General features: G+C 41.4%; 3 protein-coding genes across 5 annotated transcripts in view; 2 read left to right on the top strand and 1 right to left on the bottom strand.

The window, feature by feature from the left end:
- The window catches only part of F8 (coagulation factor VIII), a 191,145-nt gene extending 181,486 nt beyond the window's left edge, over positions 1-9,659 (bottom strand). For all 3 annotated transcript variants that reach the window (XM_003943925.4, XM_074391879.1, XM_074391880.1), the window contains exon 1: positions 9,325-9,659. In XM_003943925.4, coding sequence (XP_003943974.1) covers positions 9,325-9,467 — 143 coding nt within the window. In that variant the 5' untranslated portion in view covers positions 9,468-9,659. The remainder of the gene's footprint in view (positions 1-9,324) is intronic.
- On the top strand, positions 3,629-4,190 carry LOC101047463 (DDB1- and CUL4-associated factor 16-like). Its single transcript, XM_010331812.3, has one exon. The coding sequence runs from the start codon at positions 3,648-3,650 to the stop codon at positions 4,188-4,190; it is 543 nt and encodes a 180-aa protein (XP_010330114.1). The 5' UTR covers positions 3,629-3,647.
- A 3,881-nt stretch (positions 9,660-13,540) lies between the features above and the next one.
- Positions 13,541-16,749, top strand: part of FUNDC2 (FUN14 domain containing 2) — a 34,599-nt gene continuing 31,390 nt past the window's right edge. The window contains exon 1 of the mRNA XM_003943926.4: positions 13,541-13,778. Within this exon, the coding sequence (XP_003943975.1) occupies positions 13,646-13,778 (133 nt within the window). The 5' untranslated portion in view covers positions 13,541-13,645. The remainder of the gene's footprint in view (positions 13,779-16,749) is intronic.

The raw sequence follows: 16,749 nt of genomic DNA, 5'->3' as shown, positions 1-16,749 counted from the left end.
TTACATGAGTCCTTGAAAGTAAAAGAGAGAGGCAGAAAAGGCCAGAGATATGCACAGAAAATTGAAGTCAGCAATTCCAGGTGTGACAGAGTGTTGATGCACCATTGCTGATAGAGGGTACTACATAGAAAGTGAGAGAAGGAACTAAATTATGCTAACATTCCAAATGAGCCTGTGAGCAGATTCTTGCCAAGACCCTTCGCTAAGGAGTGCAGCCCTATAAATACCTTGGTTTTGGCTTTGTGTGGCCCTGCAGAGTTCAGCTGAGCCCAACTGGGCTTCTAACCCATAAAAACTGTGAGATAGTAAATGGGCATTGTTGTAAGCGGATACATTTGACGTAATTTGTTACACAGCCAATAGGAAACTAACCAGATACTCAAAGTTGATCCAAATACTACAATCTTGATACATTTAAAAGCAATTAAAATCATACTTCTAGATTATCAAAGATGAAATCAAAGAAGATATTACAAACTATTCTGAAAACAATGAAAAGAAAACCCTTGGCCGGGCGTGGTGGCTCACGCCTGTAATCCCAGCACTTTGGGAGGCCGAGGCGGGTGGATCACGAGGTCAAGAGATCGAGACCATCCTGGTCAACACGGTGAAACCCCGTCTCTACTAAAAATACAAAAAATTAGCTGGGCATGGTGGCGCATGCCTGTAGTCCCAGCTGCTCAGGAGGCTGAGGCAGGAGAATTGCCTGAACCCAGGAGGCGGAGGTTGCGGTGAGCCGAGATCGCGCCATTGCACTCCAGCCTGGGTAACAAGAGCGAAACTCCGTCTCAAAAAAAAAAAAAAAAAAAAAAAACAAAAAACCCTTAATCCCTTAATGGTATACCATTTTACAACATATACTTAATCAAAACAGTATATTGTACACCTTACATATATACAATTTTTATTTATTAATTATACTTCAGTAAAGCTGGGGCAGGATGGAGTAGAATCACCTGGGGAGTAAATAGTTTGCTGAGGATGGGGCCTTGGAACTTGCATTTTAATAAGCTTCCAGAGTGATTCTTATGCACACTGAAGTTTGAGAACTAGTACCTTCATGGAGTTCATCTTTGTGGTGAACTTTAAGAAAGTTGAGGTCCAGTTAATGAATATGAGAGGTTTTTTTTTTTGAGATGGAGTCGTGCTCTGTCACCCAGGCTGGAGTGCAGTGGTGTGATTTCAGCTCACTGCAACCTCTGCCTCCCGGGTTCAAGCAATTCTCCTGCCTCAGCCTCCTGAGTAGCTGGGATTACAGGCAAGCACCACTATGCCCGGCTAATTTTTTTAAAAAAATATTTTTGGTAGAGACAGGGTTTCACCATTGGCTAGGCTGGTCTCAAACTCCTGACCTCAGGTGCTCTGCCTGCCTTGGCCTCCCAAAGTGCTGGGATTACAGGTATGAACCACCACACTTGGCCGATTGCCTATTTCTTTATATCTCCAAGCTCCACTGACTTTTCCTGAAAAGTTATGCTTCAGAAGTCAGATCATGTTGAGAAGACAAGTCTCTGGAATGTTAATAAAGGTATACGGGGCTAGCATTGTAGAACTGTTCACTTTTTGCATAGGAAATCTCACTGTTTGTGTTTTCCCATTGGACAAAATAAAATGGAGGATTTATATATTAATGTGTGAACACTGCATAGCTACATGCCAATAAAACAGCACAGTTAATTAATCAATAGCTTTTTATTTTTCTGCTCAGTGAAAATAAAAATGCTTTATAACAGCTAGGAAAAACAAATCCAAAAGCTCATTCTTTGAAAAGAGCACCACCAGCAACAAAATAGACAAATCACTGGCAAGCTTATTCAAGGAAAAAAGATACATAGCAAAGACAGAAGAATTTAGGAATGAGAAAGGGCACATAACTACAGATAATGTGGAGTAAAAGAATCACCAGTGAGTGCTACATACAAGACTGTGACAACAAAATTGAAAAAAAAAAAAAAGTTACTTCCCAGAAAGGTATATAATTATTAGAGCTGACCCTAAAATAAGTTGAAACTTGAACTGAATGATTATCATAGAAGAGCCTTGCAAATGTCACTAGGAGCAAATGGATTCATAAGTGAGTCTTGCCTAACTTTTAGACAATGGAGAATTCAAATGTTCCTTAAGCTATTCTAAGCGATAGAAATAGATGGAGCACTCATCAATTCATTTGAAAACAAAACTTTGTTTACTATTATTATAGTAGGTTGAGTAGTGAAAACCTAGTAATAACAGTAAAAAAAAAAAGCTATTGATCAATCTCACATTTAAAGGCACACAGTATCTAAAGAAATAGTAGCTCACAGAACCCACTAATAATCAAATTATATGAATAGTAGATTTTACTCCAAGAATGTAAGGGTATTTAGTGTTAGGACATCTATTAACATAATTTGTTTATCAACATATCAAAGAAGACAATTCAGATGATACCAGCTGCCGAAAAGTCATTTATGATAAACATTTTGTGGCAAATGAGAATAGAAGTAACAAACACCATTTACCAAAACCAAACAGCAAATGTTACTCTAAATAGCAAAATACAAAAAGTACTTCAAGTAAAATCATAGGGCAGAAGAAATGTTCACTTTCATTGTTATTATTTAACTTTCTTTTGTTTTCTAATAACAATAGCATCATACTTATAAAATAAGTAGAGATAAATGTAATAAGAAAATTATTTAAATTTATTATATTAATAAAATTAAGATATGAGTTTAATAAAATTTCAGTTAGAATCACAACAGGGCTTTGATCTTTTTAATTTGAAAAATATCTTAACATTTTTATGTGGAAGAATAAAGTGTCTAAGAATAGCTAAGAAAGGTACAAAAAGAATACGGGGAAGGGCTGCTGGCGTGAGGCCTAGCTGGTTCGTGCGGCCAAGCGTGAAGAGGGGAAGAAGAAGTGATACTCCAAGGTTTATATCAAATTGGTCATATGATCACAACTTCTGAGGTCCCAGCAAGAATCCTAACATCTAGCAGCTCTACCACCAGGACAGGCCCCCTAAAACTAATCTCAACAAGCACTTTTGAAGGTTAAGGCTACCTTTCCAGATACTCCCAACAGCTAACTCAACAGTTTCCAAGGGCATTTGCAACACCTGTGAAAACATCGGATCGTTTTACACCAGATGTTCTTGATAGCTCATCCCATCATTCCCCCTCTGCACAAAAGTTGCTATATCGTTGGACAACCAAGACAACTACTGAGCTTCTTTTCATTATCAAGTAGATATTATATCACTGCCAGCAAAACAGCACAAAAAGTATCTCTTCACGGTACCACTACCAATTGGGACTATGCTAAATAAATCAGCTTGCCTAGGTGAGGACCCCTTCTCTTCTTGGATAGCCAGGATTTGAAGGAGATAATCTGACCTGTGCCACTGGTAAGTGACTAATACTTTTACACACTGAACTGGTCCTGGAAACTGAGATGTCTTCTTTGTAAGTGAAGAATATTCAACATAATCTTGACGAACTGCACAGTGGTGTGGGCCACAAGCATACTTTATGTGTGTAATGGACTGAAAGACAAAGTAACCTTGGTGAAAGGATTTTTCATCTCATTTCTATTTGCCAGTGTTAGTGTAATGCTGGCTTAGATTATTACCTTTTTCTGGTTCCTTACTCTGCTTTATTCCGATGGGTCCTAGAAATCCCTCTCCTGACCACTTGTCAGAATCAGAAAGTGAGGAAGAAGAAAACATGAGCTACCTAAATGAGAGTTCTGGGGAAGAGTGGGATTCCTCTGAAGAAGAGGATTCTATGGAACCCAACTTATCGCCTCTTGAGAGTCTTGCCTGGCAGGTCAAGTGCCTTTTAAAATATTCTACAACTTGGAAACCTTTAAATCCTAATTCCTGGTTGTATCATGCTAAACTCTTGGATCCAAGCACGCCAGTCCATATACTTCGAGAGATAGGTCTAAGACTCTCCCATTGTTCCCATTGTGTCCCCAAACTGGAACCAATTCCTGAATGGCCCCCTCTGGCCTCTTGTGGAGTCCCACCTTTTCAGAAGCCCCTTACAAGTTCCAGCCGGCTCTCTAGAGATCATGCCACTCTAAATGGAGCACTGCAATTTGCCACCAAACAGCTAAGCCGAACATTGAGTAGAGCCACTCCCATACCTGAATACCTAAAACAGATCCCTAATTCATGTGTTTCTGGGTGTTGCTGTGGCTGACTAACTAAAACAGTTAAGGAAACAACTCGTACTGAACCCATCAACACTACTTATTCTTACACTGACTTCCAAAAGGCAGTTAACACACTCCTAACTGCATCACTATAAAGATCTACCATTTTGCTCTTATATCTCTGATGTTGCTAATTGAGAAAGTGGTACAAAGTCATTACACAGCCCACCAATGCCTTCTCAATCAAACTATTTTATGCCCTGGTAAGCCAATGAGGATACCCTTTGACAAATCCTATGGATAAAATGATAATATCAAGGCCTGACTTGGTTGTTCACACCTGGAATCCCACCACTTTGGGAGGCCGAGGCAGGCAGATCACCTGAGGTCAGAAGTTCAAGACCAGCCCGGCCAACATGGCGGAACCCATCTCCACTAAAAGTAGAAAAATTAGGCCGGGCGCGGTGGCTCAAGCCTGTAATCCCAGCACTTTGGGAGGCCAAGGCGGGTGGATCACAAGGTCGAGAGATGGAGACCATCCTGGTCAACATGGTGAAACCCCGTCTCTACTAAAAATACAAAAAATTAGCTGGGCATGGTGGCATGTGCCTGTAATCCCAGATCCTCAGGAGGCTGAGGCAGGAGAATTGCCTGAACCCAGGAGGTGGAGGTTGCAGTGAGCCGAGATCGCGCCATTGCACTCCAGCCTGGGTAACAAGAGCGAAACTCCGTCTCAAAAAAAAAAAAAAAAAAAGTAGAAAAATTAGCCAGCTACGGCAGTGCATGCCTGTAATCCCAGCTATTCAGAAGACTGACACAGGAGAATTGATTGAACCCGAGGCAGAGGTTACAGTGAACGGAGATTGCGCCACTGCAGTCCCGCATGGGCAACAGCGAGACTCAGTCTCAAAAAGGAAATGATAATATCAGTGGAGAATTAGTTAAGGAAACCGTGTAACAAAAAATAGTTGAATATTCTTCACTCAGTTCTCACCCTCCCCACCCCAATTTACTCTGCGTTTCTGAATGGCTTTAATGAGATATCTGATTATTAATGGAGAAAAGTAGACCACCACCCCTTTTGTTATCCATACTTCAGAACAGCCATTATTGAAAGCAAGAAGTTGGTTACCCACAATAATATCTTTCTGAGCATACTCTTCTCTGACATGGAGGTAGTTGAACTAAATTGAGTACATAAAGGAAAATGTCAGGGATATGACTTTTTCCAGCTTTTATATAGATGTGCCTACATATGATACTCGTTAGGGTTCCTTTTTTTTAATGGGGGGCAGGAAGGACTGCAGCTTGAAGCCTATCATATACTACTACAAACGTCGGTACTTAAAGTTGCAGCATGAACATTCTATATCAGAGTCTCCCACCAGACTGTCTCTGGCTGACTCAGCCTCTAACATCATCTCTTGGGATTAAACAAACACATGTTCTGTAGGGAATGTGTTTCCTGAATCTTGGCACTCAGACTTTTGTCAAGAGTAAATAAAATACATTTTGAAAGATGAATGGAAAATTATTAAGAAAGCATTTATGCTTTCAGTGTTAACTGCTAATGGATTAAAATTTTAATCTGTATAACATTTCCTGGAGCAAAAGTTCAGGTACTTTCCACATCCATTGCAAACTTTGGAAACCCTTCTAATTTTAAAGAACCTTTTTATTAGAAAATCTCAGCCTAATACAATCTGAAGTTGAGTTTTAGCATTGTTTTTCTAAGTAGATTTAGTTACAGATTTTCTTCTGGCCAAACAGGAGTATGTGCCCTTGTAAATGAGTCTTGTTTATTTAAATGAGTCAAAACCTAGAAATCAATATACGTAAAATGCATGAGACTATTTAATCTTTTCATATACTCTTAGAAATGAAATCTGTGCGTGGTCCTGGCTGATTGGGCATCTAAAGGGAATCAGAAAAGAGATTGTGAAAAATATATATATCCTCTTTCTTATTTTAGTTTTGCTTTTTCCTGGTCAGGAGTTCGTGACCAGCCTGGCCAACATGGTGAAAACCCATCTCTATTAAAAATATAAAAATTAACCAGGCGTGTGGCACGCACCTGTAATCCCAGCTACTCAGGAAGCTGAGGCAGGAGAATTGCTTGAACCCAGAAGGTGGAGGTTGCAATGGGGCAAGATCACACCACTGCACTCCAGCCTGGGGGACAGAGTGAGATACTGTCTCAAAAAAAAAAAAAAAAAAGAAAAGCAGCCCGGGCTCGGTGGCTCAAGCCTGTAATCCCAGCACTTTGGGAGGCCGAGGCGGGTGGATCACGAGGTCAAGAAATCGAAACCATCCTGGTCAACATGGTGAAACCCCGTCTCTACTAAAAATACAAACAAGTTAGTTGTGCATGGTGGCACGTGCCTGTAATCCCAGCTACTCAGGAGGCTGAGGCAGGAGAATTGCCTGAACCCAGGAGGTGGAGGTTGCAGTGAGCCGAGATCGCGCCATTGCACTCCAGCCTGGGTAACAAGAGTGAAACTCCGTCTCAAAAAAAAAAAAAAAAAAAAAAAGCAGTTAGGAATCACAAATTATGTAAATATATAGCAACTTTAAGAAGAGAGAAGAACGCTTATAACCTAATGAATGTTTCTGCTGAGCCTTAGCTGTCTGGTCTAAAGGAAAACAGAGAGAATTGTAGAATAAAAGTATTTGCCTAAAACCATATCATATTGTTAGCATAATTGGATGTATCAGAAACTGTTCATATGTAGACATTCTGTTAGAAACTGGTTTTTAAAATGTTACAAGAAACTCTTTTCCTTTTTTTTGTTTAAGGGGAGGTGGGATGAGATAGGGAAGAGGTCTGCATATTAAAATATGTTGATGTTTATGTAAAAAAAAAATAGTGAGGATTGCTTTCACCCACAAGATATCAGAAGATATCATAGACTCACGGTAATCAACCCGGTATAGTATTGGCATAACAAGATAATAGTATATTAGTGAAACAGCCTAAGGAATCCAGAAATATATGCTAATAAATGATAATTTTATATGATGAATGTGTTGATTCAAATCAGTGGCAAAAGGTGCCATCACAATAGGCCATTGATCTGGACGGAACTAAAACTAGGCAAATCCCTCTCATGCCATATGCAAAAAGTAATTAGCAGATGAATTGAAGCAATGCATATAAAAAGCGAAACAGTAAACATCTTGCAAGAAAATCTGGAAGACTACACATACAATCTTGAAGTGTGGAAGACATTTTTAACCAAACTTGTCAACTCTGAAGAAATGAAAGAAAAGATATCTCTGACTATAAAAATTAAGAACGGTTTTGGTAAAAATCATAACAAAGTCAACAGAAAAACAACAGATCTTGGGGAAAACGGCAATATACATGACAAAGGGTTAATACTTGTAATAATAAAAGGGTTCTCATATATTTTTTTAAATGAAAGAGCCCAAAGAAGAATGAGCAAATCCCCCAAATAAATCCAATAGCAAACAAGCATTTAAAAAGATGCTCAACTTATTAGAAATAATAAGAACACAATGAAAGTAATGATGCAATATCACTCTACACCTATAAAACTGGTAAATTTTAAAAACAGGATAAAACATCACTAATGTGAATGCAGAGAGAAGGGCATTTTCATACTTGAGTGGTGGAAATGTGTGAAAAGTTCGGGTCTTGTTGGAAATTAAAACTTAGAAGGGGCCCGGCGCGGTGGTTCATGCTTATAATCCTAGCACTTTGGGAGGCCGAGACGGGTGGATCACGAGGTCAAATGATCGAGACCATTCCAGTCAACATGGTGAAACCCTGTCTCTACTAAAAATACAAAAAATTAGCTGGGCATGGTGGCTCGTGCCTGTAATCCCAGCTACTCAGGAGGCTGAGGCAGGAGAATTGCCTGAACCCAGGAGGCAGAGGTTGTGGTGAGCCGAGATCGCGCCATTGCACTCCAGCCTGGGTAACAAGAGCGAAACTCCGTCTCAAACAAAAACAAAAACAAAAACAAAAAACTTAGAAGTAAACATTCCCTTCGTTCCAGTAATATTTCTCTTGCAAATTTGTTCGACAGTTATAAAAGCACCAGTATGTAATGATATATGATATAGTAGCCACAAAACTGGAATAAAGTGAATGTATTGACTAAATTATGGCCCAGCCATACCATAGAATCTTATATAATGGCCATTATATTTAAGTCTTTATAATACACATTTGAAGAAGACAAAACAAAATATAAAATAAACGATTTCAGCATTCAACTCAATAAGCAAAAATTGAACAACAAAATGAACCAAAGGAAACTAGAAGGAATGAATTAATGCAAGTAGAAGCAGAAACATGCGACAGAAAAAAAGAGGTTGATAAATTAAACCAAAAGATAATTCTTGACAAGACCAATAAAATCAAGAAAACTCCCAGAAATATTATTTTTAAAATATAGAGAAAGAGAACATAAACAACATAAGGAATGAAAAAGGAACTATAAAGACACGGAACAGTTTAACAAAATCAGAAGAGACTCCTATGTAACTTGATACCAATACATTATCAAATCTAGGGATAGTAAATAGCTTTCTATGAAAACATAGACCAAAATATAGACCAAAAATACATCAATATTTACTGAAGAAGAGGTAGAAAAATCTGAATCAACTGATGATCATAGACAATATTGATAGTTATTTAGTAGTCTCCCTAAATGCACCAGAACCCCCAAAACATTAAAAACTTCTGAACTCATGGCTGATTTTATACTTACACCCAAAGTAGGAAAAGATACAAAAGAACACACATCACATGTACACACAAGAGAACTAGACATGAAACTTGTGTGTGATATTGGTGTTTCATTGCCTTGAATCTCTCTATGGAAGCTTGGGCAGGTGGAGGGAAGTTTTGTCTTTGTTCCTTCACCCTCCCTCTACTCATCTCTAGTATCTGGAGGAGCAGCAGGTGACAAAGAGAAGCAATGGACCAAATAGAAGAAAATATCAACGAATAGGTCAGACCTATGAAAAGAATTGGCAATTAGCATTTGTGCTAATAATACAGATGTGCGCACATCTTACCCATAAATGTTTCTTTGGGGCCCAGGTAGCATCACAATCATCCTAATCCAGTGTCTGCACCTTTCTCCAAGCAGACTTATATCCCCAGAATCCTGGCCCATGATCAGACCCTACAGAACATGCCTTTACCTTGTGTCCACAGGCAGCTCACCGAGATCACTTTGCATATAGTCCCATGGCAGTTCTACTGCACCCAGGTAGTATCTTCTGGTGGCACTAAAGCAGAATCGCAAAAGGCACAGAAAGAAGCAGGTGGGGAGCTCTATTTGCATGACTTATTGCTACAAATGTTCAACTGGAGAAGCAAAAGGTTAATTCTTCTTAAAAATATCTTTAGCTCCCAGGAGAGGAAAAAGTAAAATTTCTGATTTAGTGAAAAGTCCCAATTTCTTCGCAGAGACTTTTAGGGAACTTTACCCACTGGATGTGCTTAGCACTAAGTAGTAAGCGATAGAATTGCTTCCTTTTTGTCAGTGGGAAGCAGCCACAGGAAGAACTGAAGCAGGAAAAGGGAGGCTGAGCTAAACTTAACCCATTCACTTCTGAGAGCAGTAGGGGCATGAGAAGTCTGTTTTAATCAGAACCTTTAAGGAAAGGAAGACAAGGGTAGAGAGTCAAAGTGAACAGGAGTTTTAAAAACCACAATTTATAGTTACAATTTAAAACCATAAAGCGAGTTCTGTCACTCCTCTTCTCAGAATCCTCCAATGGCTTCCGACCTCAGTCAGAGTAAAATCCTACGTCTTTATCCTGGCCTAGGCCCCAAACTATGGCCCGCGGGCTGCGGGCCGCGGGCCGCATGCAGCCCCCTGAGGCCATTTATCCGGCCCCCCGCCGCACTTCAGGAAGGGGCACCTCTTTCATTGGTGGTCAGTGAGAGGAGCACAGTATGTGGCGGCCCTCCAACGGTCTGAGGGACAGTGAACTGGCCCCCTGTGTAAAAAGTCTGGGGACGCCTGCCCTAGAGTATCCCACATGGTTTGCGAGACAGGCGTGTTCTAGGTGCTTTTAAATACAGCTGCTTAATTTTATGGATGTTGAAACTTAAGCACGGAGAGGTTAGGCAAGTTCCTCATGGCCACACAGCTTGTTACCGTTAGCATTCGAATCCATGTACTCTGGCTCCAGAAGTCATGTTCGTAACCACTATGCTATATTTCTGTAATTGGGTCTTGGGATGGGATGGGGCTCACCTCCTCCCCTCCATTTGATGTGCCAGAGGTCCTTGGGCTTCCTCGCCCCAGGAATGGGGAAGAGGCCATGGCGGCAAGGTGAGCTTACCGGCTAAGTAAGTATTGGACCCAAAGAGTTTTGCAGAGAGCGATTAGGCAGGGAGAGAGAGAAGCAGAGCAAGCTCCGACAATGTTGTGGGAGGGGATCCCAGAGAGGGAAATCCGCGCAGGTAAGGTGCAGTGGAGTTTTAACTTTGAAGTTATTCCCGCCCCATTTATGTTCTCCTCCAGTGACAGGAGTTCTTTTAAACGTCCTCTGGAGTGATTGATTGATCTTTGACTCCGATATTGGATTGGCTGCTTGGCCCGCAATTTAGCCCCTCCTTCTAGGGCTTTTGGCGGGCTTTCTGAACAAAGGACGCTTACCTGGAATTTTACCTAGCCCGCGTGCAGGAAAGTTAGACAAAGAACTCTAGGTTCCTGGATGGGGAGGTGGATGGGGGCATGGCGCTGGGAAGTTCTTGCCTTTGAAACCACGCCCCCTGTAGACCCCGGAAGAGAAGTTAACATACTCCCTCACTTCTATGCCTCAGAAATGAAGAAATCCCAGTTCCTGACACCCTGGGAAATCACAGTCCAGTGGAGGAGACAGACAAGTAGACAGTTACAGTACAGGGTGATAAATTCTCTGCCAGGTGCTACACATATGCCGTCTGATTTAATCCTCATAACAACACTGCAAAGTGGATACAGATAAAGCAACTGAGGTACAGAGAGGTTAAATGGCTTGCCTACAGCCACAGAATTACCCATGTGTCCTAGACAGATATTTTCCTAGGCACTGGGTACACACTGATGAAAAACATAACCAACTGAAAGAGGGATAAGTAAAAATTATGCAGTGTGTTAGGAGGTAAAATAAGTGCTGTGCAAAAAAGAGAAACGGGGTAAAGGGGAGTAGGGGTGGGCCAGGTTGCAATTTTGAAAGAGGTCATGGAAAGTCTCCCTAAGGTTGCATTTCAACAGAGGGACTTTGACTTCTACACTGAGGGCAATGAGGAGACACAGTCGGGTTCTAAGTAGAGGAGGCTGGTGATCAGAATTATGTTTTAGGCTGATCGTTCTGAACACGGCAGACACAACAAACTATAGCGGGACAAGGGTAGACGGAGGGTGACCTGTTAACTGGGGGTGAGAATTGGTGGCGGCTTGAGCTATGATGGTACCACTGGAGAGGGTGAAAAGTGGCTGGATTCATTGTGAACGTAAAGTTTGTGGGAGCTGCTGATGAATTCTGGATCTGTGGGCTTTGAGAGGAAAAAATTTGGTACACCAAGGTGTTTTGAATAGTAAAGTTGACTAACTGGGATGGGGATAACTGCAAGAGTAGCTTAGGCGCCCTTAGGGCAACATACCTGTCACTCTTCCCAGTGCCTTGGCACACTGTTAAAGGGCTCCTTTCTTATTTGTAGCGATTACAATGGTTTTACAATGTGTCTTCCAGACAAGTACAGGTACAATCCAACATGTTTAAAGTTCTACAGTAAATACTATAATTAATAATCTGGGTGGGAATGTTGATCAGGAATGAAATACAATTTAAAAATTAACAAAGTAATGAGTCACAGGCTATATTGATACAAGCACTTTTTAAGGAATAACATTCTCTAGCCCAAGGGCTTATTTGATTGAAAAATTTTATCGATTTTTGTTTTGTTTTGTTTTGAGACGGAGTCTCGCTCTGTTGCCCACACTGGAGTGCAGTGGCACGGTATTGGCTCACTGCAACCTCCACCTCCTGGATTCAAGCAATTCTCTGTCTCAGCCTCTCGAGGAGCTGGGATTATAGGCACCTGTCCCCACGCCTGGTTAATTTTTTTTGTTAGAGAGGAGGCTTCACCTTGGCTAGTCTGGTCTTGACCTCCTGACCTCGTGATCGACCTGCCTCGGCCTCCCACAGTGCTGGGATTATTAAATTTTAAATAGAATAGACTCCATTTCCAAATTTTTATGTTTTCAGGGATTCTCTAAAACCTACAATATTATCAACTACATATTCACAAATAATTACAGCATACAAAACAATATGGTATTGTGGTACAAGAGAATTGCAAAAAGAGTACTGTGACCATTTGTGGTAAATAGAAACCGTAAACTGGAAATCTTCTTAGATAAGGTATATTTTTATTTTATTTTTACTCAACTATTATGGTGCTACAAAATCCTATATTAAGCAGTATAGTTGAAAAGGAAAACAACGATAGCATCATGATTACAAAGAAAATAGCTGGAGTTACTTCAATTGTGTCACTCCTAAGGCAGTGGATCAAATAATGTCAATGTTTATTATTATTCAGTAATTACATTTATAAATACATTTTAAAAGTAAAGGAAAAGACTCGCTGCTTTAACATAATAGAAATTGCTGCTGGATTTTCTGTTGATATATTTTGAAGTGAGTTTTATTAAATATAACTCACATGTAGTAAAATTCAAAAGAAAAATTAAATACATAGGCTGGGTGTGTTGGTTCACGCCTGTAATCCCAGCACTTTGGGAGGCCAAGGCGAGTGGATTATCTGAGGTCAGGAGTTCGAGACCAGCCTGGCCAATATGGCGAAACCCTGTCTGTACTAAAAATAGAAAAGTTAGCCGGGTGTGGTGGAGGGTGCCTGTAATGCCAGCTACTTGGGAGGCTGAGGCAGGAGAATCGCTCGAACCTGGGAAGCGGAAGTTTCAGTGAGACAAAATCGCGCCACTTGCACTTCAGCCTGGGCGACAGAGCAAGACTCCATCTAAAATAAATAAATAAATAAATAAAATAAAGAAAGAAAGAAAACAAAAATTCAATACACAAATGTGTCTTCTTCCACTGAAAGAGTCGGGAACATCGCAGGAGCCGATAAATATTTGCTTGATGTTTACATGAACAAACACGGTCTCTCAGCCGTCTTTATTTTCAGTGAGTCACAGGTAGAATATTCGTAACCAGGCAAGTATTGAGGATTGAGTCAGAGTCGAGTCAGGAACTCGCCTCCAGGTACTTGGCGAGCCAGTTCCCACGGCCAGGGTCGGTAGGCCTTGGCAGACTGGGGGGGAGTGGGGGAGGGAGCCTCAGCCCCTGGGAGGCTCTCTGCGCACGCGCGTCTCGGCGCATCAGTTGGGCGTGGCTGCAGGGCTTGTGACACAGTCCGCTGAGCTCTGTGACGCAGCTGCTAGCTGAGACGGGAAGCGGCCGCCGCGCCCCCGGCCCGCCCTCTTCCGCCGCCGCCGTGGGAATGGAAACATCTGTCCCACGTGCCGGAAGCCAAGTGGTGGCGACAACTGCGCGCCACTCCGAGTCCTACCGCGCAGATTCTCTCCGTGTGTCCTCGCGAGACGAGCTCCTCGAAATGGCTGCGTCCAGTCAAGGTAAGGGCAGGCGCGCGCGTGGCCAGCGCCGCGGGGAGCCGCCTTCCTGGGCTCCGGAAGGGGAAGGGCTCTGCTCCCGCCAGTGCCGACTGAGCTCCCCGGGGAGCCCGAGTGGCACGGGGACGGGGAGGACCCTCGGGGCTCCCCCTGGCCTAGCAGCTCCTAGGGTCCGGTCAAGGTCACACGCATGTCTGGGGCCTAACCACCCAGGGGTGTCGTCTCCAGTGGACCTCACCCAGCCTTCCGGCGCCGCCCCCGGCAGCTAAAGCCCGCAGACAGTCTGTTTCTGTTCTCAGAATCGGTGTCGCTTCTTTGTCCCTTTGGACGTTCATCTCAAATGCCTCGTGGCGTCATTCTGTGTACAAGGCGCCTCCCCAACGGCATTATTGATGGTTTTGAAAAACTAGCATATATGGGATGGTACTTAGGAATACCCTTTTGTTTAGTCGGCATAGTCGAAGGAGGATTTTGTGTAATTCGCGGTAGAGCACGTCTTTAAGTTATGCTTCTTACCATGTTTTGAATGCTTACTGACTCACATGATCCCATTGCTAAACAGAGTCATCGAAAACTCATTTATATACACTTAAAATTATAAATTATGTTAAAAACAAAAGCAGTGAAGATACTAAATACTTATCGCTTTTATTATTTACCATGTTTTATTGATACTTTGCTTTTGAGGTTATTTATGCATTTGTTGCATCTGTGTGGAGGAGATACTATACTATGGTGCTCTACTGTGTATCACTTCCCAACTCTGAGTTCAGTGGTGTCACAATTCAGTTATGTCACGCTCACGTCACAATGAATGAATACACAATGGAAATTGTCTGCACTACAAATCAGCCCCTGCCTAAAGCCGACTGTTAAGGATTTTACCAGCACACCACTAAATTTTAGATGACTCTAGGAAGGTAGAATGTACAATGTGATAATTATGTATTTTTCTGTAGAGCAGACCGCTCTTAATTGACTTTAAACATATAGGTTGATCAGGTATTTGCACCTAGGAGATTGTTGTGAGAAATTTTGAGGTTAAGATGAATTTCAATTGTTATCACAGTGATGATCACATAATACTGTGATCATTGATTTCCTGGGCTCATAAACGTGGCTAGTGACTGACTTTTGTCTATCGTAGTGCTTAGCAGTGTTTGACCAATGACTGACTTAATTAAGGTCAAACCTTACTAGTGTTTGACCAATGACTGACCAAGTATCTCGCATTTAATCCACCTCTCCCTCTCCCCTTTTTAGGGACTAGATGTGTCATTCAGGCTAGAGTGCAGTGGCACAATCATAGCTCACTGCAGTCCCAAACTCCTGGGCTCAATCTGAGCTCAAGTGATCCTCCCACCTCAGTCTGTAATTCCCCTTTTTGACTGGAGCCACTTGTTGATCTAAGGGGCTTGGTCAAATTACATTAAAACAAAACTGAAAATTAAAAAAAATAAACTGAAAACTCATTCTCGTTTTCAGTAATATTCTTTAACCTAGGAATAGAGTTTCTTTAACATAACTGTCATGTTTTGTTGTTACATTAGAAAAATAAACTACCTGTGAGGCCATAGAGTACCCGGATACTCAAACATCCATGTTTTGTTCTGCTAAATGGGCGTCTGTAATGTATCTTGAATGAATTCTTGAATTATATTTTGTGTATGGTTTAAGGTAGAGGTTGAGAGTAGGTTTTTTTTTTTAAACACAAATATCTAGTACTTCTAACATCATTTGTTGTTTCCTTCATTGAATTACCTTGGTGCTATGTTATTACAAATCAAATGACTATATGTGTGTATCTATTTCTGGATTCTCTTCCATTGCTATATTTGGGTATCCTTGGGTCAGTTCGACAGTGTTGAATGTCATAGCTTTATAAGTCTTGAAATTAAGATAGTTACATATTATACTGTAGCTTTTTTTTTTTTTTTTTTGAGACGGAGTTTCGCTCTTGTTACCCAGGCTGGAGTGCAATGGCGCGATCTCGGCTCACCGTAACCTCCGCCTCCTGGGTTCAGGCAATTCTCCTGCCTCAGCCTCCTGAGTAGCTGGGATTACAGGCATGCACCACCATGCCCAGCTAATTTTTTGTATTTTTAGTAGAGACGGGGTTTCACCATGTTGACCAGGATGATCTTGATCTCTTGACCTTGTGATCCACCCGCCTCAGCCTCCCAAAGTGCTGGGATTACAGGCTTGAGCCACCGCGCCCGGCCCTATTTTCTAGTTCATTTCTAATACATAAAAATTCAAATGACTTTTTAATATTGGTCTTATAATCTGTAACCTTGCTTCTGGTAGCTTTTTGTAGATTTTTCTGGGTTTTCTACATATACAAGTCATATTAGCTGCCAATGAAGACAAAATTATTATTGTACCTGCTTTCTAATTTCTTTTCTTTTTTTTGCACTGGCTAGGAACTCCAGTACAGTGCTGGGCGAGGTGGCTCAGACCTGTAATCCCAGCACTTTGGGAAGCTAAGGAGGGAGGATCACTTGGGGCTAGGAGTTCCACACCAGCCTGGGCAACAAAGTGAGACCTCCTGTCTACAAAAAAAAAAAAATCAGCTGGCCACAGTGGTGCATGGCTGTAGTCCAGCTACTGGGGACGCTGAGGTGGAAGGATTGCTTGAGCCCAGAGGTTTGAAGTTGCAGTAATCTGTGATACTGCCACTGCACTCCAACGTGAGTGACAAAGTGAGACCCTGTCTCAAAAAAAAAAAAAAAAAAAAAAAAACTAGTTGAATAGATTTTAGGGGAAGGAAACTGTTCCATATTTCACCATTAAGTATGATGTTAGTTGTATATTTTTCATTGATGTCCTATATCAGATTGAAGAAATTCCCTTCTATTCCTGTTTTCTACTTTGTAATTCTGATTTTTGTCTTTGATTTTGAAAGTATAAAATTTCTGTAATTATTATTTTGTACAGTAAGTATTCATTTAGATTTATTCACCTATTTACCCAT

Source organism: Saimiri boliviensis, chromosome X (assembly GCF_048565385.1).
Source record: "Saimiri boliviensis isolate mSaiBol1 chromosome X, mSaiBol1.pri, whole genome shotgun sequence".
NCBI lineage: Eukaryota > Metazoa > Chordata > Mammalia > Primates > Cebidae > Saimiri > Saimiri boliviensis.
Note: the sequence above shows the minus strand (reverse complement) of the source record. Positions and strands in the feature narration are given on the sequence as shown.

Coding starts and splice junctions, on each gene's coding strand:
- LOC101047463 (XM_010331812.3), top strand. CDS start 3,648: ATGGGTCCTAGAAATCCCTCTCCTGACCACTTGTCAGAATCAGAAAGT.